We start from the raw sequence: 25848 nt of genomic DNA on the forward strand, positions 1-25848 counted from the left end.
TATTTCCTCTTGGGCATCTCTTTTGCTTTCCCTTTTGCTCCTCATTTCAAGGCACAAACATAAGCAAGAGCAAGAAATCTAGGCATAGGACAAATCCTCTAACCAAATGTGTACCAATCTATGAACAGATAATTATTAAGCGAAAAAAAAATCAATTATCACATGATCCAATGATATAATTGAGATAGGAGGATCAGAAGCGGATCTAACAAGAGCAAGACCGAACGAAACACCCCAATAGATAATCTAATATGAAAATTTTCGATCGAGCAGAGGGAGAAACAAAAGGTACCGTTTCCTTCTTCGCTCGAGTTCGGGCTTACGAGATCAAGCGACGACAGAAGATATATCGATGGGCAGGAAGGGGGAACAAGAACTTCGGGAACGTTCGGAGCGCCGTTCCTTCCTTTACATGGTGGAGAAGGTGGAAAGGTCATTTTGCTCCGACACCGTTCAACGCTTCACAAATCATATACTATATGCGATCACTTTTTTCTTGACCTGTAAACGGATCGGGTCAGAGTATATTTTGGATGCAACCTTCGTTTAATACCAAGGCCTGTATCAGATTATATTTTGGTTGAATTGACTCAGACCAGACTCGAACCCATCTAAGTTTGATTCAATTATCGTATATACTTGTGGAAACGTGCATGTTTCACGAACCGCGTTGATAACTTGAGTGCTAAATTGACTATAATTTGAAGATAATAGAGCATCTCAACCTGCATCCATCTTGGATAATGAATAAAGATAAAAGCAATAGGATGTGCAATCAAATCAATCTTAAGTCTAGAATTAGAATATAGTTGGATAAACTATGAAAAATAACACTGTAGAATTCTACAAAACAAAATGTTATCTTGCCTATGAAAGCATCCAATACCCATCACAAGATCATTTCAAGAGTATAATTCGGGTGAATTGGTTTCACTTGCAATGAATAATAGAAGAGGATGGTTCATAATTTAAAATGGGTCTGAAGAAATTCTCGTTGACATCGGCCAACTAATAACCAAACCATTCGATATGTGTACCAAACTATTTCTGGAACAAATATGATGCAATCTAAAACAACATCTGTTGCTCATCTCAAGCACCATTAAGTCGTTACACGATAGCATTTGCTGCACTAGCAATTCTTGGCCACAGATCGGCACATTCCTTCCCGATGGGTCCCGTGATAGCAGATCCTGTAATAGTCAAGACGATTAACAAAGTGTTTATGTTCCAATACTCAAAACAAAGATCATATGTGAGCGAGATCCTGAAAACACTTTAGATTAAATTGATATCGCAGTTTGACTAACCATATATCGGTTTTTTTATAACATTACCGCTTATAGATTTTCACAAAAAAGATTTAAGAATACACGAGGCTTATTTTTAATTATGTACTTAGATTTCTCATGTTTTAACTTTTGAAGTGAAAAGATTACCCACAATATGATACATACCTTTCATTTCTCCCTTCGGATTAACAATGACTCCAGCATTATCTGTATCATCCAAAGAGTAGAAGCATAAGATACCTTGAAGTGTGCAAAACTAAGCAGGATCGCATATAAAACAACTACAAAAATCCCTCAGGTTACTGCTACCTCAGTAGAATATTAAGAAAATTCAAGCAAGATAATGTCAATTGCCAAACTTATTTAGTAACAATTCGATTTTGAGATGAAATGGTCTATTGTAGAGAACAGGGATTACAATAAATGCAAAATCATTATCACCCAGCGACGTTAATAGGTGTTTCACGCTCGCCTAGGCGATCGAGTGAGACAAAGCATGAGTTCCTCGATGGGCCCTAGGTGAGATGCCTCAACTTGGTGCCGCAGAGACAAGCACTGTAGTTGAAGCACTGGACATTCTAGGTGCTCATCTCGGTTAAGCCAAGCGATCCAAACTCCTCTAACCAATCCAAACCTAATTTCCCCCTCTTCCCGTCCTCTCCAAATCCAATTCTGACCCAATCTAAACCTAATCCCCCTACACGATCCAATTAATTCTCCCACCCATCCATCCCTAAAATTTATGCTCTACCCTACTATTGACTTTCCACGGCCACCGCATCTCCTCTCTTCGTCCACTGTATTTCTCCTAGTCCCTCTCTTCCATCATGGTCTCCCTGCCCCTCCCCTCCAAATGAAATCTGCCACGGCTGACCTCTTGTCTCTTGGTTTCCCTCTCCCTCTTCTTCTGAGGGAGAGAACATGTGACATGATTTACTCGAGTGAGTGCCACAAGCAATAAGGGACCTTGGAGCTTTACAGCACCTAGCGCTTTTGACAACTCTATTATAACAATTATAGAAAATGACTTTGGCAAAACCAAACCAACAATATCCCAAATGACTTAGGACTTAAGCATATGATATATACATAAACAACATCACAATGATCAAACATTGCAGACTCAAAGATAAGAGAAGCATTCAAGGAATTGAAACCAGGATTTCTAAAGACTTGCAAGGGAGAGTGTCATCAGCAGATACAAGAAAGAACCTTGAGAGCACCAGACACCTACTGATGAAGTCTACTTTAGTCATCCATCACAAAGGAATTCCAATATCAACTTGAACAGATGTCACTTGGAGGCTCATTTACATGAACCTACGCAATTGCGGTTTAGACAAGTATCTCAAAATTCTAGAGCATTAAGACTTGAAAACTTGATAATTTATTTCAAATCCAAGTACCAGAATAAGATTGACCCTCTTTGCTCAAGAGCACTTCTGTGCATTTTTAGTTGTCAACCATCTGAAGTGCCATAAGAAAAACCAGCCAGTTCCTTCGGAACACGATCAGAGAATTCTTATTCTCCAACATAAGATGAATTTTCGACCAATTAAAGACCCAAAATTTTGCATTATTGCCAATTTTACGGGTAATGATCAAACTTAATTGAGAATGAATCATAAGATTGAACTAAACTTTTCAAGTAAACCAACAATGAGATGTGCTTAGCACCTCTAGCTGAACTATGCTTCTATGATCTCAAATTTCTAGATCGATCCATAACAAGAGACAAGAGTTCCTATATACTAAAAGAGATGTTCGATGGAAATAGCTCAATACCATCCATCCTACTACATGTAATCATCAAAAGGCATTCTCAATTCACCATATTATCAGACAAGTTAATATGTGCAATAGGCCAAGAGCATTGAAAGGGTCACAGATTGCAAACCGAAAGCAACTAACGCACCTTCGAAGTACATATAGACGCCGTCCTTTCGGCGCCAGGGCTTGCGCTGGCGGACGATGACAGCGGGCATGACCTTCTTCCGGAGATCAGGCTTCCCCTTCTTGACGGTGGCCATGACCATGTCTCCGACGCAGGCCGAGGGCAGGCGGTTGAGGCGGCCCTTGATCCCCTTGACGGAGATGATGTAGAGGTTCTTCGCCCCCGTGTTATCGGCGCAGTTCACCGTCGCCGCCACCGGCAGAGCCAGCGACATCCGGAACTTGTTCCCCGCCGTCCCTCCACGTCCTGCAAATCCCGGTACAACAAATCCCAATCAAACATCTCACACCGCCACAGATTCTGGATCGCGAAGGGTCCATTGATGGATCTAGCAGTAGTGGTGGAGACGGAGAGGTTACCTCGCTTCGACATCTTGGAAGAGCTCGCGGGACGGCACCGCAGAGACCACTTGGTAAAGCAAACTTGGAACCCTAGGGTTTTCGGTGACGAGAATAACCTTGGTAAAGGAGTAAGTGGGCCGGTGGGCTTTGTTCACTGGCCCGTTACAGTGGGCCCCAAATTGGTGGACAAAGGGATGCTCAATGGAATGGATTGTTCTCCATTTGCTAAAATAGCAACAAATGTCATTGTTTTATTTAGATTTTTGTTGGTAATAAACAATGATTCATCTTTATTTTTTCTTTAATATTTGTTGTGAAATCAATTCTTTGATGTGTTCTTGAAATTTTACATGTCATTTTAGTAAATGTATAAGCTTTTCAAATATGAAGTGGATTATATTTATTCTTTTGTTAAATAGTTTAAGGATTATTGGATTAATATTCATTACATGAAATTCTTATTTTCCTAGATTGTTATATATTATTACAAGTAAGAAATAATCAAAATCATTTGGAAGTCTGAATTCATAAGATAGAATTAATAGTGATATAGAAAAATGATATTTGACATATTATCGACACCTCAATATCATTTGATCGACACTATGTTATTATATTAAAGTAGGGTATTTGAACTAATGAAAGAATCATTAAATGATTTCGAGATATTAGAATTTGATAAATAATTAAATTCATAATAATATACGGTTAACTCGAATAATTAGAATTTGAGAATTTCAATCGAGGATAGAAAATGTCAGTATTTTGCATCTTACATCTTATTTCAATCAAATAATAAAAAATATTTGTAGCTAATATAATGACAAAAAAATACTCATATCTTTTATATATTTTGTTTATTTCAGTAAAGTTTATTTTTTAATTTTTTAATTTATTAATTATAGACAAATATCTTAAATTTAAATTTTAAATGAAGAAATATATTAAAAATTATTTTATATAATATAAATATTATAATTATCGACTTAAGACAAAATATTCCTCTTGTGTGGTATACTGTATAGCTAATATGACATCTCCAATAGATAAATATGGATTTTTGATTTGTCAAAAAAATAATAACCATATGAGTAGATAACTAATTGGCTTCTTTGTTTGCTATCATATTTATAATCATAAAGAGCAGATAATTAATTGGCCATAGGTGGCACACTATTGCAAAAGCCTTATTTTTCTCCATACCATTAAATTGAGTGTCCCTCTCTCTAATTATGGTTCACCTTTTGCTTTTCCCTTTCCTATGCACCCCCAGCTTGCTTTTTTGATGAACTAGGAAGATACTATGGCCACTACAGTTCATCATCAGTCATGGAGATTGACTAAAAACAAGCATTATCATGGTCATGTCTACACCAACATTGAATGGTCAGAATAAGAATTAAGAATTGCCTAATACTCCAGCTGGAGGACTTGCATTATTGTATGGCAGTGGCTGCTCTATAGAAATAAATTGACATGTGATTCATCATTGGTTGATATAATATTATATCAGCACAGCTGCTCATCTCAATGTCATAAAGATTTGTGTAATGAAAAGTTTATTGATCACTAAAACACCAAAAGAAGAGCTCATGAATCATCCCATGTTCAGCATTTCATGTGTAATAATTAAAATTTATATTTGTTTTCTTGGCAAGGACAGCCACTCGACAAACATTATGAGAACACTTCAAGCAGGCCCACTGATGAGATTGTCCTGAGTTAGAACAAAGATAAGCTCTTGGACATGGGTTCAATCATGACTGACCCTCCCAAGGTAAAATACAGAGGGAGGGATAACACCAAAGCCACAGTGAATTCACATGGCTAAGTAATTGTGTCTAATTCTTTTTCTCCTAGTAAAAATTGTGTGGCTCGTTAGAATCTCTTTGGCTTCTATCGATCTGTGTAATATTTTTTAGTGCATACTTGGTGATATTAATTATTTTTTTCAAGGCCTTAATAAAATAGAGGGATCTCTTTTTGTTGGTAATGCATTTGTTGGACATGTTGGTGCATACTTGGTGATTTTAATTATTATTTTTAGTCCTATGATAAAAGAGAGGAATATCCTTTTTGTTGTTAATATACCTATTCGATATTATTTATAATTTATTGCTACTTCTAGGTGGACTAATCTTGTATTTATTGGATCTCATTTTACATGGACTAAAAGTATTAATATTAGATTTGATCGTGTATTTTCAATAATTATTTATTGAATCTATTTGATAGGTTTTTCATTAAGCATATAGTTTGTTTAAATCATTATCCTTTATTCTTTTCGGTGGTTTTTAATTGACGTTCTAAAAATCAGAATTTTTATTTTTAAAATTTTTAGATGGATTTCATAAGATTGTTAAATCCGATTAATCATAATAACACTATGTAATGTTAATTACTATTGCCATTGAATCATAGTTTTGTCATTGAATCCCATCGAGGATGTTGGAAAATTTATTGTAGATGATCTACAATCATTTTAGGAGTCTTGTATCCTTCGTACGTCAAAAATTTTAATATTTTTATTTTAAAATATCAAAATTCAATTACAATTGTTGGTTTCAGATTGATTTTGCCATGTAATGTTAATTACTATATTCTTTCTAAGGTTACTTATTTGAAATAATTCCTTTTGTTCTGAATATGCTTCGTCACTTGTAGCTTACTCCGTTGTTATATAAAATCTTTCAAGTTAGCTTGTTACTCTTTGAGATGTTTGAATTGGGCTGAGATAGTGGAAAGCTATTCAGAATTATGGGCAAGTCTTATTGGTTATTATGTTATTGTTATATAAGTATATTTTGTATGTAATGAAATATTATCGATGAATCGAAATTGATATATCTTGTAAAAGTGTTAAAAAATCTCTCTTATTTGAAATTTTGGAATGTTAAGTCTAGTTTACGATGATATGAACTCGTGGTAATGATTAAAGTTCTAATTGTATAAATTACTTAACTTATGGATCTATAAATATTGTTCATGTTTGTTAAGTTGGCTTAGGTTACCATAAATATGAATTATCGAGCGATGTGATATATGATTATAAACTGTACAGGTTTTATAGATGTAAATTTGATAGAATATTTTTCAGTATCCTCAAATGTTAGTTTAGATCATGGATTGGTTTGTGATGAAAATTTTAATATCATCGATTTTTTTTTAGGGGCATGACACGAACGGCCAACATTTTCTTATTCTTATTCTTATTAATAATAATAATATTATTATTATTATAGATTTCAGATTTAATTTGGTGTAAGAGTTGAGTGTATTGCATATAATTTAATAGGATGAAAGAAAATTATTTAAACAAAGTAATAATAAAAAACAATGAAATATGGCTCTTAAGCAGCCACCTGCCATGTGAACCTTCTTGGCTGGATTCAGCAGTTTCTCTTAGCTTCCTCTTCCCCTTGTCTCCTGACCTCACAGTACTCGATCTCCCACCGAATTGAGAGAGAGAAGATAAAGAATACAGAGCAGAGGAGGCAGAGGGCAGCAAAAGAGAAGCCTTCCGACACAATCCTTCTTCTCCATAATCATTGCCGCATTTCTTCCACTCCAAGGCAAGAAAACAGAGTGGCAGTGGGGATGCAGGGCAGCGCCAGGAGGAGGAGCTTCACCAGGAATGGAGTGGTCGCGGGCTCCGTTTGGGAGGCGCGGATGAGGGTGGACGCCGTGAACGGCGGGATCAAGGTCTTCAACGGCGAGGAGAGCCGCGACGGCGACGGCAACGCCGACGAGGAAGGAATGCGAGTCTACCGCAGGCTGCGGAGGAACCAGAGTGACAGCATCGCCGCCGGGCGGCGGAGGAGGATCTGGACGCCGCCTCCGTCATCGGCGTCCTCGATGAATGGATCGATCGGCGGAAGTCCGATCCCGCTGCACAAGGCGCGGTCGGAATTGGCCGAGGATTCTCGGGAGTTGGGAGGGGTAGGGCGGGTGCGGGTGCTGGCGATCGGCGACGGTAGTGAGGGTGTCGGTGGAGATGATGGGGAGGTGGAGATGGAGGATGAGGTGGGAAGGGAAAGCTTTGATGACAAGGAGATGGATCTGCCGGTGGAGAAAGGGAAGAGCGTGGAGGAGGAGGAGAAGACAATTAACCAGGTCCACGAAATTCCTGCGTCGTCGCCGCCGGTTGTCGAGAAGAAGCAGAATTGTGCTGAGATTGCGACCTCACCAGCTGCAGAAAAGCAAGAGCAGCAGCAGAGTCAGAGGGCAATCGATCCAGATCCTATCGAACCACCTCCTTGTAAGTTGTTTATTTCCTCAAGGATTCACGTAATTCCTTCAAAAAATACAGGAAAATAAGTAGAATTATACTGTCTCGTCATCAGATTCAGAAAAGAAGAAGATGAATCACAGGATAGTTGACCCAGATCCTGTCGAACCACCTCCTCGTAAGTTCTTCTTTGTGCATTTCTGAAACCAGACGTAGGAAACAAGCAGGGTTTTACTGAGATTGCATCATCTTCAGATGCAGAAAAGAAGAGGATTAATCACAAGATAATCGATCCAGATCCTGTCGAACCACATCCTCGTAAGTTGTTCTTCGTTATGCATATCTGAAACCAGATGTAGGAAACAAGCAGGATAGAACTGAGATCGTTTCATCATCAGATTCGGAAAAGAAGAAGATGAATCACAGGATAATCGATTCAGATGCTGTCGAACTACGTCCTTGTAAGTCCTTCTTCTTTATGCATTTCAGAAACCAGATGTAGAAACAATCAGGATTGGACTGAGATTGTATCATCTTCAGATGCAGAAAAGAAGAAGATGAATCACAGGACAATCGACCCAGATCCCGTCGAACCGCCTTCTTGTAAATTGCCTTTCTTCCTTGTTGCTCTTTTTCCTTCTTGATCTGACTCTTTCTTGGATTTTGCTGCTGACCAGTTGAAGGGGCAAAGAGAATGTTTGACAGCAAATCTGGGCACCACAATAGGTTGCAGAGCATTGGTGAGTTGCTACATCATCCCTAACAATCTGATACTTTTGTACAGATTTCTCATATCCCTACAAAAGATCATACCAACATGCTGAATTTTTCAGTGGATTTGGTTATGTGGCGAGAGATTCCGAAGTCGGCATTTGTTTTCGGTCTCGGAACATTCATTCTCATGTCATCTTCCTATGCCAAGGATCTCAATTTCAGGTGAGGATTCGACTGGCTCAAATCAGCATTTCTCAGGGATTTCTCGAAGAACCAGATGATGTAGCTAACTTCATCAAGATGTTCATGCTGCAGCTTAATATCAGCAACTTCCTATCTTGGTCTCATCTATCTCGCACTAATTTTCGTTTACAAGTCCATCTTGCACAGGTAATTCCTCCCCATGAGACCTTCCATAGATCATCACTTTTCCTCTTTTTGTGTTTTGGTCACAAATTATACGTTCTGAAGCAGAGGAGAGAGTGTGGAGTACGATGAAAGCTACATGGTGGGTGAAGAAGAGGCCATCTGGCTTCTAAGGCTGCTCCTCCCTTACATAAATGAACTACTGCTTAAGATAAGGGCCCTTTTCTCTGGAGACCCTGCAACTACCATGAAGGCAAGAGTTTGGCTTCCTCGCCCTGTGTTTTTAGCCACCTGTTTTCTTACCACCCATGCAGCATTCTAACACTGGTAAATTCATGTCGCTCTGGCAGCTGGCTGTGCTACTTTTCGTCATGGCCAGGTGTGGAAACTCCATCACCATTTGGACCCTCTCGAGACTGTGTAAGTTTCTGGATTTCGACAGAAGGATTCAAGTTCCAAAGTTACCATGCAGTAGATTGATATGCTTGTAATCTTCTGCAGCGTTCTTTGGCGTCTTCACTGTACCAAAGATCTGCTCTTCCTATTCCACCCAGCTGGCGAAATATGGTGAGCGACAAGCGTTCTTTTTGTTACATACAGAGCTCAGAGAGTGAGTAATGGCTCTCTGCATTTGGTTCCTAGATTACAAGCCATGTTCAGCTTTGTGCTGCATTCGATGAATTCGAGACGTAGCCTCAAAGTTACTCCTTTGTCCTTTTCCACGTGCACTGGGGTTAACGAGGAAGCATATTAGCTGTGTGATTCAGACTCGGGATCAGATCTGCTAATGCATGTGTTAGGACAGTGCATGTGTCTTCCTGAGTCTTCCAAGAAATTACTGCTTGTTGGTTGATATGGTAGTTCTTGAGGAAATTACCCTCAAACTATAATAGGAATCATTTACGACTTTTTAGTCAGCTAAAGACCACCAACTTTCTAATTCTTGAATGATATGCCAAGTTTTTTGTTTGTTTGTTTCCATCATATCAATTATGATCCTACACATGAAGCTAAGCTAAATAATGAAACTGCATTACATGCAGGTAACTTCTGGGTGGAGAGGATTAGAGACGGGTGGGAGTCATGCAGCCACAAGAAGGCGGTGGCAGCCGCCATCTTCACCCTCATTTGGAACATCTCCTCCACTGTTGCTCGCATCTGGGCTGGTAAGGCTCCTCCTCTAACAACACCATCACCAGTTGTTGCCTCGTGATCTATACTCCTTGATGCAATGTTCTCCGGCAGTGTTCATGCTGGTTGTGGCTGTAAAGTACTACCAACAATGTGTAGCCGAGGAGTGGCCTGGGCGAGAAGAGGTGGTGGTGGTGGAAGAGGTACAAGAAGTTTCCAAGCCGGCACAGAGCCTGGTGCAGGCGCCCGGGCTGCACCACCGACACAGAGGTGGGACAGCAGTGAGAGAGAGAAAGCAAAAGAAGGGGATGTAGGAAGAGGTGGACAATTGTGAGTGCGTGGGTCCCCCGAAAGCAGTAGAGTAGGACAGCGTAAAAAAGACTCATAGGAGCGAGAGAAAGAGACGACGATGGAGGAGCAGGGTGGAAGGAGACTGGAACGTTGTGGTGTTTGGAAAGCATCTTTAGCGAGGAGATCGATTCTATGTGCGTTGTGCGTTTCCATCTGGCTTTTGTCAGGGGGAAACGGTAATAAACGTAGCCTCACAGCACATGGCGTCTCTCTCTGCTGTTCCCTTTGTTTCTTGGGATGAACGTATTTTGTTCTCTTGGACCACTGACCTCATGAGCCATCTTTTGGACCACTGATGCCACCAACCATCTGATCTGATGCAGTGTCAACGATCGATCGATTAATTTTATTGGTTTGCACCGCCCATTCTGATCCTATAAATTAATATAATGGTTAACATTGCCTAATAATTTATATTAAAGAAAGAAAACAGATACGAAGAAAGATAATTAATTATCTTAGAATTATTATAAATATTAAAATTCCTGATGGCTAACGGCCTGGTCATCGAACGGTCGTAATCGATGATCAAAATCTATTAAAATGAAATTGGTCGAACCCATCAAAGTTGATCTACAAGTTTATACATGCAGTGAGTTAACTCATCAATCCTATTCGATTAACAAAAATGATAAATCAAACAACATTCTTGATGTGCGCACTGATCAACATGATCTTCTTATGTTTAATGCACTCATCATGACCTTTACGACCAATGCATCTCTCATCACTCAACTCGATGTTTCCTTAACAGGGGGAAAACGGAAGAGATGCTTGATGTGACTTTTAATATCTTCTTATACTTAATGCTCCCTAACCTAATTTGATGAATTGTGTGATGCATTTAGCATAGCCTTTGTGGCCTAAAACATCCCCTTTATATGGGATTCTTTTGATGAGGACAAAGAAATATTTAAAGAAAATATTTAAGTACCCAACATTACCCAAAGTATTTCTCTTATGTACGATGCATTCAAAACATTTAACACATCTAAAAATATATTAATCAATCCCTTTCGGTACGGTATACTCATCCAAGATTTGAACATCAAAATATTTAATGTGTCTTAACCAAATAAAGTTGATCCTTATAATCTTCTTGTATGATACATTTGTTCAAGATAAACGTGTGAATCTAGCGTTCTGCATAGGAGTCGATCGGTTATCCTCTCGACTATGGTGTTGCTGTGTTCCATGCATGGTCGTCGATGTTATTATTGCTCCATCGTCTTACTGTGCTTCCGTATCGTGTCGCCTTGATACTGGATATTACAGCTGATCTTTATAAGTGTTTCTCCGGTGAAACCTTCAACTGCTGAAGCTTATGGTTTCTGCTTACCGTGTGTGTGATTCTTGCTGTGCCTCTTTTAACCCTTTAGATTCATCTGACACTATTTAATGGATTAGTTTCAATATTATGCATTCGGTTTTTGATTTAGGTGATGTATCAGCTTCATTTTTCTCAACTCATGAATGGCGGAGACCATGACAAGTTCTAATTCTTTGATTGAATGACTACTTGGAGATGCTGCAGGACAAGGAGGGAATCGCCCCGGATCAGCAGAGATTGATTTTTGCTGGGAAGCAATTGGAAGATGGCACAACTCTTGCAGACTACAACATCCAGAGAGAGTCGACACTTCATCTGGTTCTGAGGCCTCGGAATGGAATGATGATCAAGGTCAAGACACTCAACAGGCAAAGAAATCGAGATCGACTTCGATCCCATCGATACAATAGATAGGATCAAGGAACGGATTGAAGAGAAAGAAGAGATTCCACCTCCGCAGCAAAGGTTTGTGACCAACAACTGTGTGGCCATCGGACTGTAATCTCATGAACTCTTCCAGGACTCTGACAAATCGGTGTGGTTTCTCGTTGAGGCTTATCTACTTAGGGAAGCAACTCGCTGATGACAAGACTGCCCGGGAATCCAACATCGAGGATGGTTCTGTTCTTCACCTTGTGCTTGCTCTGAGGGGTGGCACTTAGTGAGGACGTCAAGAATGTGTTCTGTAACCATTATGTGATGAGCACATGATTTAAGCGTCAAAAAACATTGTTTGTATTTGCTTTACAGTGTTCATTTTCCTTTATGTGTCATTTTCTCTTTGTATTCTTTTCCCTACTTCAATTAGCAGATAAAACGAAGTTGAAAACGTGGCTCCAAGTCAAACACCATATCATTCTCTCAACCAAAAGGAGTACAGAGGTCCTACTTGTGGCTCGCCCCACGGTTGTCACCGGCGGTAGCCTTTGCGACGTCGGAGGCTGTGGTGCCGGGCCGGGACTTGTGGTACAGGGTGAAGTAGCCGATGGCGGCGACGATCAAGAACCCCCCGGCGGCCATGGTCATGAGGCTGAATGGCATGTTCCGCCGCTGGTGCAGCACGCCGCGAGCGTTGGCCTCCGGCGCCGCCCTCCTCGACGCGTCCCCGTTGGTGTTGCTCATTGCTCAGTCACTCTCCCTTCTCTCTATTACTCGACGTGGAGGGAGAGCAGGGCGTTTTGAGGCCGTGGGGGCAACGGCAGCCATGCATGCGTGCGTGGTGGAGGGGACACGTCGCCGTCGAACGGTCCTTCACTTGTGAGACGTGGGAGCATGCATGGCTTCCTCTTGTACGCACTCAATATATAGGATTTGGTTCAGCATCCGTCCTCCGACCCGCTAATGCTTCCCTCTGAATCATCCCTTCCTCATCTCTTATCTTACCGGATCATTTGGTTCAGCATCCGTCCTCCGACCCGCTAAATGCTTCCCTCAATCATCCCTTCCCTTATCTTACCGGATCATTTGGTTCAGCATCCGTCCTCCGACCCGCCAATGCTTCCCTCAAAACCATCCCTTCCTCATCTCTTATCTTATTGGATTAGTCGGACATGTCACATGCCATGTGTTCCATCTTGACATGACAAGTGGGATCCATTCAGACCTGAGATCGGATGAGAGAGGTTGAAAGGGGCGATTAGATCCATGTAAATATTATAATTAGTGGTGGAGCCTCTCTATTATGGGGATGACAGATGCTACATCATTAATGATGGCCTTCCTTGTGTGTCTGTATCGCATTGATGGAATCGGTCAATTGCCAGCACATGACCCCTGCGACAAATGCAGGCCCATCCACGTGTCGTGATCCATCTCACGACGTCCGGAGCATGCCTCCAAGCCTTCAACCGCCATACAGCGGCCAATCAGCAAACGATGCGGATGTCTGGTCACGTGATCATGATATCGGCAGGCCGCATTTGGCTCCTGGTGTCTCGGTCAAGACAGCTCATCCTGACCTCATGTTTGATAACCAAAATAAATACTTTCCCTAGGCTTTTTCTTTCCGCCCTACCACCCGCGTCATTGGACAGCTAGGTGGAGCCCTGAAACATAATCTTTAGGGCCATGTTTTCTTCCAATGACAAAGCAGGTAGACCGATTCCGTAGGAGTTGATCTTAATCAACGCCAGTTGGGGTCATCCCCGCGTTCATATTTGCCACGGAAACGTCAAAAGAACAGCATTCGAAGAGGGCGGAGAAGGATTGAGCGAGAGCGAGAGAAATGGCTTCGGAGCGTTGCTGCCTGTTCCTCGAGATCCTCATCTCGATCATCCTCCCTCCCCTTGGCGTATTCCTTCACTACGGCTGCTGCAGCGTACTGATTCCCATCCCAATCTCTCGTCTTTCTTCTTCGTTTCGCCCCTTCTCGCTATTCTTCGGATATTGATTTGTTTTTTTTACTCTTTTTGTTTCATCCGAAGCTGGAATTCTGCATCTGTTTGCTGCTGACGATTTTGGGGTACATCCCTGGGATCATCTACGCCATCTACGTGCTCGTGGCGGTCGATCACCAACCCTACCGGACGAGCTACTATGAGCCCCTCGCTTAGGGTATGCATCTCGACTCTTTGGATCGGTCAACTTTATTGTTGCATTGCTCTATTAGTTTATTATATGATTCTGCTTAGGATTTGGGTGTGTTTAATGTCATTATGCTTAGATTTCCGAGTTTCGCAGTTACATTCACATCATACTTCTATTTCCACGTCAAAGATCAATTCTTGTTGCCGCATTCTAAAACTTGTTGATAGCCATCGCCGATGATTTGTAATTTGTGGTACACTAATTGCTATAATAGTGCACATATTCTTCTTTATTGCTGCAAATACCAATCACATATATCGGCTTCATACTGGAAGGACAATTGAAAGGGAGAAAGATTGTTTTCGTGAGGTCAGGCTCGTACTGGTGATCCTTGTCTCATGATGCCGACATTCTGTAAACCTCAATGGGTATCCACTACAGGGTTGTGTTTTCTCTAGCGTGTTCAACCCCACAAGTAGCCAATGCATACTTACCTCTTATGGATTTCAGAACAATGATTCTGCCCTAATGGAAGACAAGACCAGATTATTTGAGTTACTTGACTTGATATCAGATGTTTTTCATACTAATATTTACCACGCAAGTTAATTAAATCTGGCGACTTCAGCATTTATCCATATGCTTTGCCAATTTGACTACATGTCTTACAACTGAAAATAAATATTGTGAATAATCATATTCTAATATATACATAGAACAGAGAGATGATTAACTTTGTCTGCAGAATTCTGTTATAATCTTTATTTCTACTATAAACCATAAGAGTTTATACATTCGTGTAATGAAGGAGTAATTGTGAAAAAAAGAATTGGTCTTTTTCTTACCCTTCCTCGTTAAGGCCATCAGTCACATTTACTACATGTCGGAAAATTTTGAAGCTAATAACATGGAAATCGTTGTTTCATTTTGAAATTGACTTTATTTCATAGCTTAGTATATTTGGACACTTTATACTTATGTATGTTATCATCAGGGTACTCATCAAAATAGATTTTCCAAAGACTATAGCTTGCTAATTCTTTTTTAACCTGCCTGTTTCATTATACACTATAAGGTTTATTAGCCATCTTTCAGTGTTTCTTATTTTCATTTAACCTTTCAAAAGAGTTAATGTTATGATCTGTATCGTATTCACACTTGTAATGGTAAATCATAAAGTACTCTTATGTTTCATATCTTGGCAGCTGTTTTGTTACACTAGGTGCCTAGTTGGATTGTATTTTTATGCTGTGTTGTTGGATACTGCGTTTCTATGCTATCCATGGCATAACATGTGTATCTTTTACCTGCGTTACCTGTTGAAGATTTGTGATAATTACAAAGAATCTGTGAGAGTCTTTGTCCATTTGACTCCATCAAACTGTATTATGGTATTCATTGGTTAATACACCTTTAAAAGACACACCTGGATAGATACCAGGCAATGAAATTATTAGGCTTGCTTTCAAGTTGTTCCTGGTGAATAAGATTATTAGTTTCTGTGGGAGAACCAGTTAATTGGAATTCTTGCATGTTGATTGTTGAGACAATTATCTAACAACTGGTTGCACTTTAACAATCATCTAAATGCACATGCTTTAAAAGTACTTTATAGAATAGGAAGTAGCATTGTAACATTCCCATTCTTTTGCCATTTTAAAATTGAACTTATGCATACTATAGGAGACCACCGCTTTTCTTCCAAAGATTGCTCATCTTTTTAGACAGAATCTAGCATTCATCAGTCTTCTTTTCCTCTCACAGACCGCAATATTACAGCTAGGAAGCATATAATTCACTGCTGTTAATTCACATTTGTGATCTGTGCATGCGTATTAGGTGGGACAGCGGTAAAAGATTATTATAAGTTCTGTTTGATTGTTGTCACACTTCACGGAGGGTTCTTGTCAATTTAGCAATTCAATACCAATAGAATTCACAAGACAACAAATTTACTGCTCAATGACTAATTCTACACAATTCTAATCATTCCTTTTGAATGTCATTGTGGTTATGTCCTACATAGTCATGTGGTTTCTGTCATTTGATATTTGTCTTCTGTAGGAGAGTCAACCACGTAAAATCTATTAATATTTGACATTGCATAGGTTAATGATTTTTATGTTTTCTGATCATAGTTCATGTTGATACTCTGGTGCACGGAGATAACTGATTATAATTTTTTTTTGATGACCAAAGTAGATGCCTTAGGGAAAAATAATGTTTCTTTTGCTTTACTCTACTTGGCATGCAGAAGGAGAGCTAGTGTCTAAATGATTGCTGGTCATAAAACTTGAAGCTAAATGAGGACAAACCTATTGCACAAGTAATTGTTGTTTGCATAGATGTGATCATGTCATATTCAAGTAATTCAGATTGTGATTCAGATATGTAATCTAATTTTGCTAAATGTTACAAAGTTCACATACTCTTGGCTGATGTCTTTTATATCTCTACATGTAGGATGTTCCTTTGACGATGGAGTATTGCTCAAAAGAATTGTGAGTTCCAGGCTTGTGTGATTTTCAAAACTCTTGCAAATGCTTAGTATTATTGATGTCAATCATGTGTATGGTCTTTATTATTATCTATTGGTAATATGTGAAACTTTCTTGTGAAAATTTCAGTGGTTTTCAAATGAGATTATGTGGAATCCATTATATTTTCTTGACATGCTTTTGCAATTATGTATGGTTAATTATCAATTTTAGTTTGTGATCATAATTAAATTGTATTGTTTCTATCATATTATATGCCATCACAACATTGATCTCTTACGGTGCCAATACATCAATGAATTTAGTTTGCCTATTGATTGGTATGGCTAATTACCTTTACATGTCATGTGTTGAAAATTACAAATACCATAAATGTTCTTACAAATATCATAGATCATGAAAATTATTCTTTTGGAAAAATTGCATGTAAATTTCTGAAGGTTAGTGACTTTTATATTTATTTCTCATAATACACATTTAGCATATATATCCTTTCAAAAATTTTAAACTTACACATATGTCATTGTAATTAATCTTTGTTAGCTATTATAAGATAATTGTTAGCTAAAATTCTCATTTCACTAATACTCTTTAAAAACTCATTAGGATACTAGAAAATGATAAGATGATTTTCCTTGAAAATATCTGCATTTTAGTTATTTTTTAATAAGTACTCCCCATTTCAGTTTTTCTTAAATAATACCTCGAACTCAAAAGTATTCAAACTATCTCTCTTCCATCATCGCTTCTATTATTGTCTATTTGCGTATCGTTGCTCGTCGCCTCTTGTTATTGTTCGTTCGTTCGTGTATCGTCGTCTCTTCCTGATCGTGTCTTTTAAAGAAGAAAAACAAGAATATAAACAAAAAAGAATCAATCATTGAAATTAAAATTTGAAAAGATAATCAATCATTGAAAATGAAAGGATAATCAATGTTATTTAAAAGGACAGAATAACTAATGTTATTTAAAAGGAAGGGATAATCAGTCATTTCTCATGTATAACATTAGCACCCTGAAACTTCTCATGTATACCATTAGCACCTTGAAACTATTTGTTCTTGCGCCCTTGCTTGCTCTGTGCTTGTATCCAGCATATTCAATAATGAAGTAAAAAGAAGGACGGGTGAGCATCAAGAAAAGAGAGAAAGGATGACTGATGATAGAGGAAGAGGAGGAGAGTGAAAGGAGAAGGGTGAAAGGTGGGCAACGGGGAAAGAGGAGAGAGAAGGTGATGGCAGGAGAGAGGAGGAGAGGGGGATGGAGAAGTGAGGTGGATGGGCGGACGACATGGGTGGGTTGCGTCGACGGAGGCGATCCCAATGGTGGAAGAGAGGTAGTGGATGGATGTTAAGAAGAAGGATCCTTCTTCACATGTTAAATTAGTATTACTAAATATGTGTTCATCCAGTTACTAATATATGCCTAGTCCCATAGTATTATACATTATCCATGTGAAACATGTGGTATACTTTGATACATCCATGTAGGCATGCTTGTATATTTAGGATAAATTCACCCAAAATCAAGATATATTTGGGGTAACAAATATACAAAGTCAATTTATTTTGTTGAAAAAAAAGGGTTTCATTGTACGAAATTAGGGACTTTGTTTGTACAAATTTACTACGTATATAAAGTCTCTAATCATAGTTAGATGAAATATGCGTTCTATAGCAACAATACGCAACGCGTTTCCATTCCCTTGGTTCTGAAAGAGGCCAAAGAATAAAGCCTTGGCTGCATCGAGCGACAAGACCTTCACCTTCGCCTCGACCAAGACTCACGGGCGGTGTTTAACCCCATGCATGCACAACGTACGACCAAAGAACCGGAGACGACGACAGCAAGCTAATATGAATCTGACTCCATAGCTTCAGTCACCCACCCGTGAATCTCCAATAATTCCCCGTCGTGAGCTAATGCCTCCAAAGTGCCCACGCGTCCTCTTCTGTTCCCTTTCCAAGTCTCTACAATCCCCCAGAAATCCTCCTTCCTCTTCCCCCTCGCTGCTACTGTAGTCGCACACACCATCGTTCTAGGCTATCTTCAATGGCAGGTCTTCCCATCTCTCTCCGCCATCGCATCTTTCTTCTTCTTCTTCTTCTCGTCGGTAGTAGCGTTCACTGTTCCAGAGAGACGTACTCCATACATGAGCTGCAATGGGGGAAGACAAGCGCTTCTCACTCTACCTCCGGGAGGCGAGCACGTAATCATCTTGAAAGCTATTAGACTTGTTAGTACTATACCACTACTTCCACTGATCTTGTTATGCTGCTGAATTCTCAGGAAGGGCTGCTGGCGCAACGATACTAGAAATGAGGCAACACCTGCAGTCCCCAAGGTCAAATCTGAAGCTCCTGATCGATGACGAAGCTCGAGTCGAATCACTCCAATCCAGAATCAAAGATCCGATGGAGATGGAGGAGTCTACATCCGAAGCGCAAGTGCCTCTCGTCTCAGGTATCAAACTACAGACCCTCAACTACGTGGTGACCATGGGAGTGGGCGGCAAGAACATGACGGTCATCGTCGACACCGGCAGCGACCTCACCTGGGTCCAATGCAAGCCTTGCTCCTACTGCTACAGCCAAAAGGACCCCCTCTTCGACGCCTCCGCCTCGCCTTCGTACCACAACATCACCTGCAAATCCACCACCTGCTACTCCCTGCTTCGGGCGGCCACCGGGAAGGCCGGCGTCTGTGGCGCCGACCGGTCGACCTGCAACTACGCCCTCAGCTACGGAGATGGCTCCTACACCCGCGGCGTGCTGGGCCGCGAGAGGATCGACATCGGTGGGACGAGCATCGAGGGCTTCATCTTCGGCTGCGGCCTCCGGAACCACGGCCTCTTCGGTGGAACCTCCGGTCTCATGGGGCTCGGCAGGACCCAGCTCTCTCTGGTCTCCCAAACCACCTCTCAGTTCGGCGGATTCTTCTCCTACTGCCTCCCCACAAGAATCCTCAACTCATCTGGCTCTCTGGTTCTTGGAGATGATCCTGCTCTCTACAAGAACTCCACGCCGGTCTCGTACACTCGAATGGTATCAGATCCTCGGCAAGCGCCGTTCTACTTCCTCAACCTCACCGGCGCGAGCATCGGCGGTGTGCCACTTGATGCCGCCGGCTTCTCCAACGGCAGAACCCTCATCGATTCGGGCACGGTGATCACCCGGCTTCCGCCCTCGGTCTACCAAACGCTGAAGGCCGAGTTCGTGAGGCAGTTCTCAGGCTATCCGCCGGCGCCGAGCTTCTCGATCTTGGACACCTGCTTCAACCTGTCGGCATACGAGGAGGTGAAGGTCCCCAAGGTGAGGTTTGGATTCGAGGGCGGCGCGGAGATGAACGTGGACGTCACCGGCATCTTCTACTTGGTGAAGAAGGGCGCTTCTCAGGTTTGTTTGGCGATCGCCAGTCTTCAGTTCGACGGCCAAGTCGGCATCATCGGGAACTATCAGCAGAAGAATCAGAGGGTGGTGTATGATACAGTGGCATCGAGAATAGGATTTGCTGAAGAGGCTTGTAGTTGATCTCCGGATTGTCGATGACATGAAAAGCTCAGATTTGAATAATTGATGTTGAGAACGTGACTGCCGTTCTTACGTAATTCTGGGATTGTAAGTACCTTGGAATTGTTCCGTGGACGAAGCTCTTCTTCTGCATAGCAAAGCCCTTCCCCCCTCCCATGTCCTCCGTGATGAGACCCCTTCCAATCACACAAAGATATTAGGAAAAATAAGAATAGATAGAGAGCAGACATTTATAATTAATTTTGCATTATACTGTAACATATATGCAAGTCACACCAAGTGCTTCATTTACAGTATTTTCCTTATCAGGTTAACTGATGTAAAATCTAATCTTGTTCTCTGATGTTGATACCTCCACGTTGCAGACAGAAGGAAATAAATTGGTGTGATTTCACTTGTCCTTGTGCTAGGAGAAATAGTACAAGCATCATTGTATCAATAGAATACCAGAACAGTAATAAAATTGGTGACATCTCACTTATCCTTTTGTTAGGAAAAATAGTACAAGCATCAATGCATCAATAGAAAAACCAGCACAAGTGGTAACGAGTACAAATAATATAATTGGCACAGAAGCGACCCTCTCGTCATAAGCAGCGGTAGGTGGTGGATCTTGTGGAACAACTGCCAACCTATGGCAACTTTAAATGAAAGTAAGTATACTGATGAACTAACTATCCACACTACTACAAGTTCAAATGATATATATCATTATCTAAGAACTCCTGAATCAATCTATAGACATGGTCTAGTGTTTTAAAGCCAACAAAAACACTCCCCCGAAAAGAAAGAAGTTACCAAAATTGAGTCCCCATGATTTTAGGCAGATCTTGTGACAAATACAATTATGTCCTTTCTTTACTCAAGATCTCCATCCACTTCGGAAAACTATTTGGAATCCATGTAAGTGTACAAAATAAAATTTAGTCCAGCTCCATCTTTAATGTAACCTGTACTGGCTCTAATGTGTAGTTAATTCATGTATCTGTCAATTAAAATAGCTCTGAAGATCCAAATAAAGGTCTGTTATGAACAGAAGATACAAGAATGATAACTGGATTGAAAACTAAATGTAATGCAGAAAAGAGAAAGGGGAATGAATGATCCTACTGACTTGAGAAAGATAAGAATTCAAAATTCACTGAATATTAAGTCCGAACTAAGCCCTAGTCAAGTTCATGAACCCAAAAGAGGGCCATCAAGTACAAACAATGCCAAATAACTAGGCTGAGGATTCAAGGGAACAAAAAAGAGCAGGGGAGAATAACATGCAATACAAGATCAAGGAAAAACAGCGATCCAACATACACAGTTGTAATGGTGTAAACTCAAAAATGAAAAGCAGCAGGCTGACTCTGGCAGTGAAATATGTTACACAGTGCAGATCAATATTCACAGTGACAAAAAAGCAGTAAAATGAAACTCCAATTTTAAATGCTGTTTATATAATGTGGCATTTGTTAAAAAATAATTTTTCTGTTTTTAAGAGTAGCAGTTTCAAGAGATTTTTTTGATTTAGAATAACCAAAACAACAGTCTGCTTGAAATTGATTGGTTACAGAAAAGTTGTTCAGCAAATGTCTCTCCTAAATTTCTTCAACTGTCGAATGGGAAATAATGATCTATGTCCGAATGTTGTAGCATGTAACCTACAGTTGTTTCCAAGATGTATTGTTCCGACAAAACCTATAGTTATATGCCAATTCCTTGTTGTTGTGCAACTTAGTCTGCTTCAGTCATCATTAGTCTCCACCAAAGATAAAACTCAGTAATGTTTTATCCTAAATTACTTGTCTCTATGGAAATTTAACAAAACCAATCAAAAGCCTAAGCCTCTTATAAATCATTCTCCTCAAGATCACTACTTTTCAGTTATGATAATTACTTCTATCTGATATCAAAAGCCTAAATTATTTATGGTATTTATGATATAAGCAGTCAAGCATCTCACTGAAGACATTGATTATTCTATATATTACAAGTAATTGAAATTCTGCTTCCCAAATTGATTATCAAAATAGACCCAAATTTGATGAGATACTGGAAAAGGATTAATCAAAACCCAAGCCAGATTATGGTAAAGGCAGTAAACTAAAGAGTGTCGAAGTCCAAGAGAAGGCCGGTCAGGCTCTATCTAAAATAATATTTAAAGAAGCAAGTTAGATGTCTTGTTCCAAGAAGTCTCGAGATTTTAGCACAGCGAGAAATGTAATAGGATATGAAATATAATCTTTAAAACATCATATCTTGAACACAACACAAAAGATGAGTATAAACATTATATAAGGGACAATAAGGTATAACATCAACAATGATCTCATATATAACTAATGGAAATTTTACAAATTGTCATTCGAAGGATTCTGTGACCATAAAATTGTGAAAAGTCTCACACAGCCTATTAGAAGAATCCCACGTCGTTAGAGAAATTATGCTCCCATTAATATGCAGATAAGTGGAACTAATCTTAGAACAATAATATACACTCAATGATCTTATATGTCTCTTTATAGCTAGGTACAAAGCTAATTACCAAAAATGGATCTCAAATGTCAGTAACTTCAAATTTCCTCAAGAATATGAACAATTATTATCAAATAATCCAGGCTCAAATAAAAACAAATGGTACATAAGAAAGTGACTGCTCTAGTTTTCTTATTTATGCATGCTAATGCAAGCCTGATTCATCAGTAAATAACTTCAACTATAAATTTCGCTACAGATACAAACAAAAATAAACAAACTACGGATATGTAATGAACACACAACAAAGCCCTATCATTTTCACTAGAATGTCACCTTGTTTATTTGGAGCCACGTGTTTATGCATTCAAGGTGATATATGTGCTTGCAAGAAAGCAGCACCAAAGAATCACCATCCTCATACTCCAGACAGCATATGATGAATCTGTGGTTTTCATTCAATTTTTACATAGATGAATGTCAAGTCTTATATTAATAAATAATGCTAGAAGTCTGACCGAGATGTATGCATACTGTTCAGAATTGCTGTCTTGGACATTGTTTGCCTTGTAACTTACTGAAGGCAAAGCGGATATCACGTCAGCCGAAAGGCCTCTACTTTCAGTTCCAACAACCTCGCCCAGTGCATTTAGTTCCTGAAGGAGAAGAAAAATCAAAGTCCAACTTACATGGAAGTTTTATAAGAGAGGCTAAATTTTCTGGGGAAAAAAATCTCTTGCCTCATATGAGTACTCATCTGGATCAACCTCTTGCCAGGCATCCTGATAATATGTAATATATGAGGCAATTTTATAACTATATTATTAAATTCTAAGCATCTTTCCATTAAATAAGAAATTTTTGAATCAATGAATTAGAGTTTGGCTGTTTATGATGTACAATGATAAATGTTGATGAGAACATGAAAAATTCAAGTAATTAGTGTGGTAATTATAAACATCCATAAATGTGGTTTGCGAAACAGGGTAAAAACATATGATCCATCCATCCTTACATATTGAGCACATGAAATTATATAAAAAACAGGCATGTCACAGGTATGTTTTTCTTTGCGTCACATCCTTATCCATGACTGATTTTTTTCTTATCAATGGCCAGTTACAATCATTCAATTAAGATTTTACTAATTGAGTGTGATGGGCATAACACTTGAGTTTTAGATCAGCTTGAATTATGACCAGAAGCAGCTGTTTCAGTTCACAATGTTCAAACACCAAAATTGCAGGATCCAATGTCTAAAATTTTACAACCAAGCAATCAAAGACAACCAAAATTCAAATCAAATGTTCAAAGTAACTAAACGCAATTTCTCATGACAAACCAACTCAAGGGGTTACGGTTTCTCTTATAAAGAAGCCAGACATCTAAGATTTAGCAATTTATTAGCAACTTAAAGGAAAAATATCTAACAGAAATATAACTATACATAGAAAGCATTGCAACAAAATGAGAGATAATAGAATGAAACTAAAACAAAGATTGCTTAAGTATCAGAAAAAAGATGAGGTAGAAACAAAATAATGGGGAAAACTACAAGGCATGTTTACTATTCAAATGACAGCATATGGTCTAAAGTCTAATCACTATCAAGTGAATAATTTTATGAGAGTGATGAAACAGTGGAATAGGAAAACTTGATATGTCACTTGAGAGTTATCGCCATGGTCATCATGATCATCTGATACCCCTGAAAAGAAACAAAGTAACAGTCAGTTCAAGATCCAATCAACCGAAAGCCAACAGAAAGTAATGAACTCAAAGCAGCATTCTCCCACACACATTCAAACCTGCGACGGCCATCAACCGAACAGCCACCTCTTGCTCCTCAGAATCCTGAAGCGCCATTGCGAATGTCTCATCGTCAACATCAGGATCATTGGCATCGAAAGCGTCCTCGTGTAATCGCTCCCCTCGATGTTCCCCGCGTCGTCCTCGATCACATGGTCCGGCTCCCTCCTCGTAATCGTAGCTACCGGCGTCGGAGATTCCGTAATCGCTGCAATCGACGCCGTTCATCCTCAGCATTGCGTACGCCCTCTCCTGCACCCAATCGCCAACATCAAAACAACGCCCAAAACCCTCACTCCCGACCCCCACAACACGATTCCAACATAGAGGAGCAGGAGGGAGAGGTCGAAGGATCAGGTGCCTGTTCTTGGAGTGCGCGGGCGAGAGCTAGGTCAGCATCGACCTGGCTAAGGCTGGTGAAGGGCCTGAGGGCGGAAGTCGGTGAAGGGGGTGGCGACGTCACCTTCCCGCATGGCGGTGCATTCCCGGCGGGCGGTAGAGGGGTTGGAATCGGGTTAGGGTTAGCGTTCCTTTCGTCGGTGTCGTGTTTCTTCCGGCGCCGCTTGCTTCACCGTTCTCCATTACGGCGCCGTGTTTTCAGATACTGTTCATCCGCGGTGGAACTTCTTATTACATTTTATTATGTAAATAACCTTTCTACTTAAATAAGGTTACTCGTCCGGATTACCTATATTTTGATTGGTACTAAGAAAGATTGCACGGTAAGAAGCCTATAGTTTTAGAGACAGGTAAGGGAAAGGGTAACACAAATTAGAATAGGAGGATCAGTAGATAGACAAATTAATTATCTCTCATGAAGATCTAATAAATGGGTAAAAATTAATTGTATATGTTAATTTATTAAAATGATGGGGAGAGAAGAAATCAACTTTTAAGGGGAGAGAGAAATAATATTTTTTAAGAAAAAAAGATAAAAATTGTTGGAAAGTTACTGTCACTATTTTGAAAATTAAAAAAAAATCCAAAAACATTTGTGATGAAATAATATGTGGATTAAAATGGCTCATATAATATGAACTTTTTTCTTCAAAAAGCAGTAATCCAAACCCTATATATATAGCCCAATTAAGTTGATGTCGTAAATATCAATCAATCAAACAATGTATCATATATATATATATATATAAATATATATAAACGTATATATAATTATAAATAAATAAATAAATAAATATATATATATATACACACACATAAAAGTTTTGAGGTTTTACATGTCTATAGCTAAGTTCACTTTATAGTGGTGGGCTGGGCCGGATTGGATCGAATGTTCACGATAAGAGACTGTCCATTG

At 39.7% G+C, this 25848-nt stretch overlaps 5 protein-coding genes across 6 annotated transcripts; 3 read left to right on the plus strand and 2 right to left on the minus strand.

Moving 5' to 3' along the window:
- Nucleotides 1-914: 914 nt before the first annotated feature.
- Nucleotides 915-3688, minus strand: LOC103980574 (large ribosomal subunit protein uL14x/uL14z/uL14y). Its single transcript, XM_009397012.3, has 4 exons — nucleotides 3606-3688; nucleotides 3208-3492; nucleotides 1458-1499; nucleotides 915-1193 (listed from the first exon to the last, which is right to left on the minus strand). Exons 1-4 carry the CDS (start codon nucleotides 3616-3618, stop codon nucleotides 1111-1113), a joined length of 423 nt encoding a protein of 140 aa, XP_009395287.1. The 5' UTR covers nucleotides 3619-3688; the 3' UTR covers nucleotides 915-1110.
- Nucleotides 3689-6959: 3271 nt separating this feature from the next.
- Nucleotides 6960-10641, plus strand: LOC135637145 (reticulon-like protein B21). Of its 2 annotated transcripts, XM_065149617.1 has the most exons (13): nucleotides 6960-7845; nucleotides 7931-7993; nucleotides 8071-8133; nucleotides 8214-8276; nucleotides 8356-8418; nucleotides 8493-8555; nucleotides 8649-8751; nucleotides 8845-8919; nucleotides 9004-9148; nucleotides 9246-9315; nucleotides 9397-9462; nucleotides 9939-10061; nucleotides 10141-10641. In XM_065149617.1, exons 1-13 carry the CDS (start codon nucleotides 7185-7187, stop codon nucleotides 10338-10340), a joined length of 1758 nt encoding a protein of 585 aa, XP_065005689.1. In that variant the 5' UTR covers nucleotides 6960-7184; the 3' UTR covers nucleotides 10341-10641. The 2 variants fall into 2 exon arrangements, with proteins under 2 accessions (XP_065005689.1, XP_065005688.1); XM_065149616.1 differs by lacking the exon at nucleotides 8071-8133 and having other exon boundaries at nucleotides 6978-7845.
- Nucleotides 10642-11902: 1261 nt separating this feature from the next.
- Nucleotides 11903-12369, plus strand: LOC135635037 (ubiquitin-NEDD8-like protein RUB2). Its single transcript, XM_065145841.1, has 2 exons — nucleotides 11903-12075; nucleotides 12228-12369. Exons 1-2 carry the CDS (start codon nucleotides 11903-11905, stop codon nucleotides 12367-12369), a joined length of 315 nt encoding a protein of 104 aa, XP_065001913.1.
- Nucleotides 12370-18338: 5969 nt separating this feature from the next.
- LOC103980578 (aspartyl protease family protein At5g10770-like) lies at nucleotides 18339-20417 on the plus strand. The gene is made up of 2 exons (XM_009397016.3): nucleotides 18339-18940; nucleotides 19021-20417. The coding sequence occupies exons 1-2, from the start codon at nucleotides 18784-18786 to the stop codon at nucleotides 20259-20261; spliced, it is 1398 nt and encodes a 465-aa protein (XP_009395291.2). The 5' UTR covers nucleotides 18339-18783; the 3' UTR covers nucleotides 20262-20417.
- LOC103981545 (E3 ubiquitin ligase BIG BROTHER-related-like) lies at nucleotides 20357-25144 on the minus strand. Its single transcript, XM_065148969.1, has 7 exons — nucleotides 24895-25144; nucleotides 24533-24785; nucleotides 24392-24432; nucleotides 23465-23506; nucleotides 23243-23380; nucleotides 23061-23169; nucleotides 20357-20437 (listed from the first exon to the last, which is right to left on the minus strand). Exons 2-6 carry the CDS (start codon nucleotides 24768-24770, stop codon nucleotides 23143-23145), a joined length of 486 nt encoding a protein of 161 aa, XP_065005041.1. The 5' UTR covers nucleotides 24771-24785; nucleotides 24895-25144; the 3' UTR covers nucleotides 20357-20437; nucleotides 23061-23142.
- Between the last annotated feature and the right edge of the window lie 704 nt (nucleotides 25145-25848).

Source organism: Musa acuminata, chromosome BXJ3-4 (assembly GCF_036884655.1).
Source record: "Musa acuminata AAA Group cultivar baxijiao chromosome BXJ3-4, Cavendish_Baxijiao_AAA, whole genome shotgun sequence".
NCBI lineage: Eukaryota > Viridiplantae > Streptophyta > Magnoliopsida > Zingiberales > Musaceae > Musa > Musa acuminata.

Bases quoted from the DNA above. Each gene is read 5' to 3' on its own strand.
- LOC103980574 (XM_009397012.3), bottom strand. The intron at 1,500-3,207 runs GTGCGTTAGTTG...TGGATGATACAG, and splicing joins CGTCTATATGTACTTCGAAG to ATAATGCTGGAGTCATTGTT. The intron at 1,194-1,457 runs GTATGTATCATA...TGACTATTACAG, and splicing joins TCCGAAGGGAGAAATGAAAG to GATCTGCTATCACGGGACCC.
- LOC135635037 (XM_065145841.1), top strand. From the start codon at position 11,903: ATGCTGCAGGACAAGGAGGGAATCGCCCCGGATCAGCAGAGATTGATT. The intron at 12,076-12,227 runs GCAAAGAAATCG...GAACTCTTCCAG, and splicing joins AAGGTCAAGACACTCAACAG to GACTCTGACAAATCGGTGTG.
- LOC103981545 (XM_065148969.1), bottom strand. From the start codon at position 24,770: ATGCTGAGGATGAACGGCGTCGATTGCAGCGATTACGGAATCTCCGAC. The intron at 23,507-24,391 runs GTGACATATCAA...ACATATTATCAG, and splicing joins ACCATGGCGATAACTCTCAA to GATGCCTGGCAAGAGGTTGA. The intron at 23,381-23,464 runs GCAAGAGATTTT...CTTCTCCTTCAG, and splicing joins CAGATGAGTACTCATATGAG to GAACTAAATGCACTGGGCGA.
- LOC103980578 (XM_009397016.3), top strand. From the start codon at position 18,784: ATGGCAGGTCTTCCCATCTCTCTCCGCCATCGCATCTTTCTTCTTCTT. The intron at 18,941-19,020 runs GTAATCATCTTG...CTGAATTCTCAG, and splicing joins TACCTCCGGGAGGCGAGCAC to GAAGGGCTGCTGGCGCAACG.
- LOC135637145 (XM_065149617.1), top strand. From the start codon at position 7,185: ATGCAGGGCAGCGCCAGGAGGAGGAGCTTCACCAGGAATGGAGTGGTC. The intron at 9,463-9,938 runs GTGAGCGACAAG...CATTACATGCAG, and splicing joins CACCCAGCTGGCGAAATATG to GTAACTTCTGGGTGGAGAGG. The intron at 10,062-10,140 runs GTAAGGCTCCTC...GTTCTCCGGCAG, and splicing joins TGTTGCTCGCATCTGGGCTG to TGTTCATGCTGGTTGTGGCT.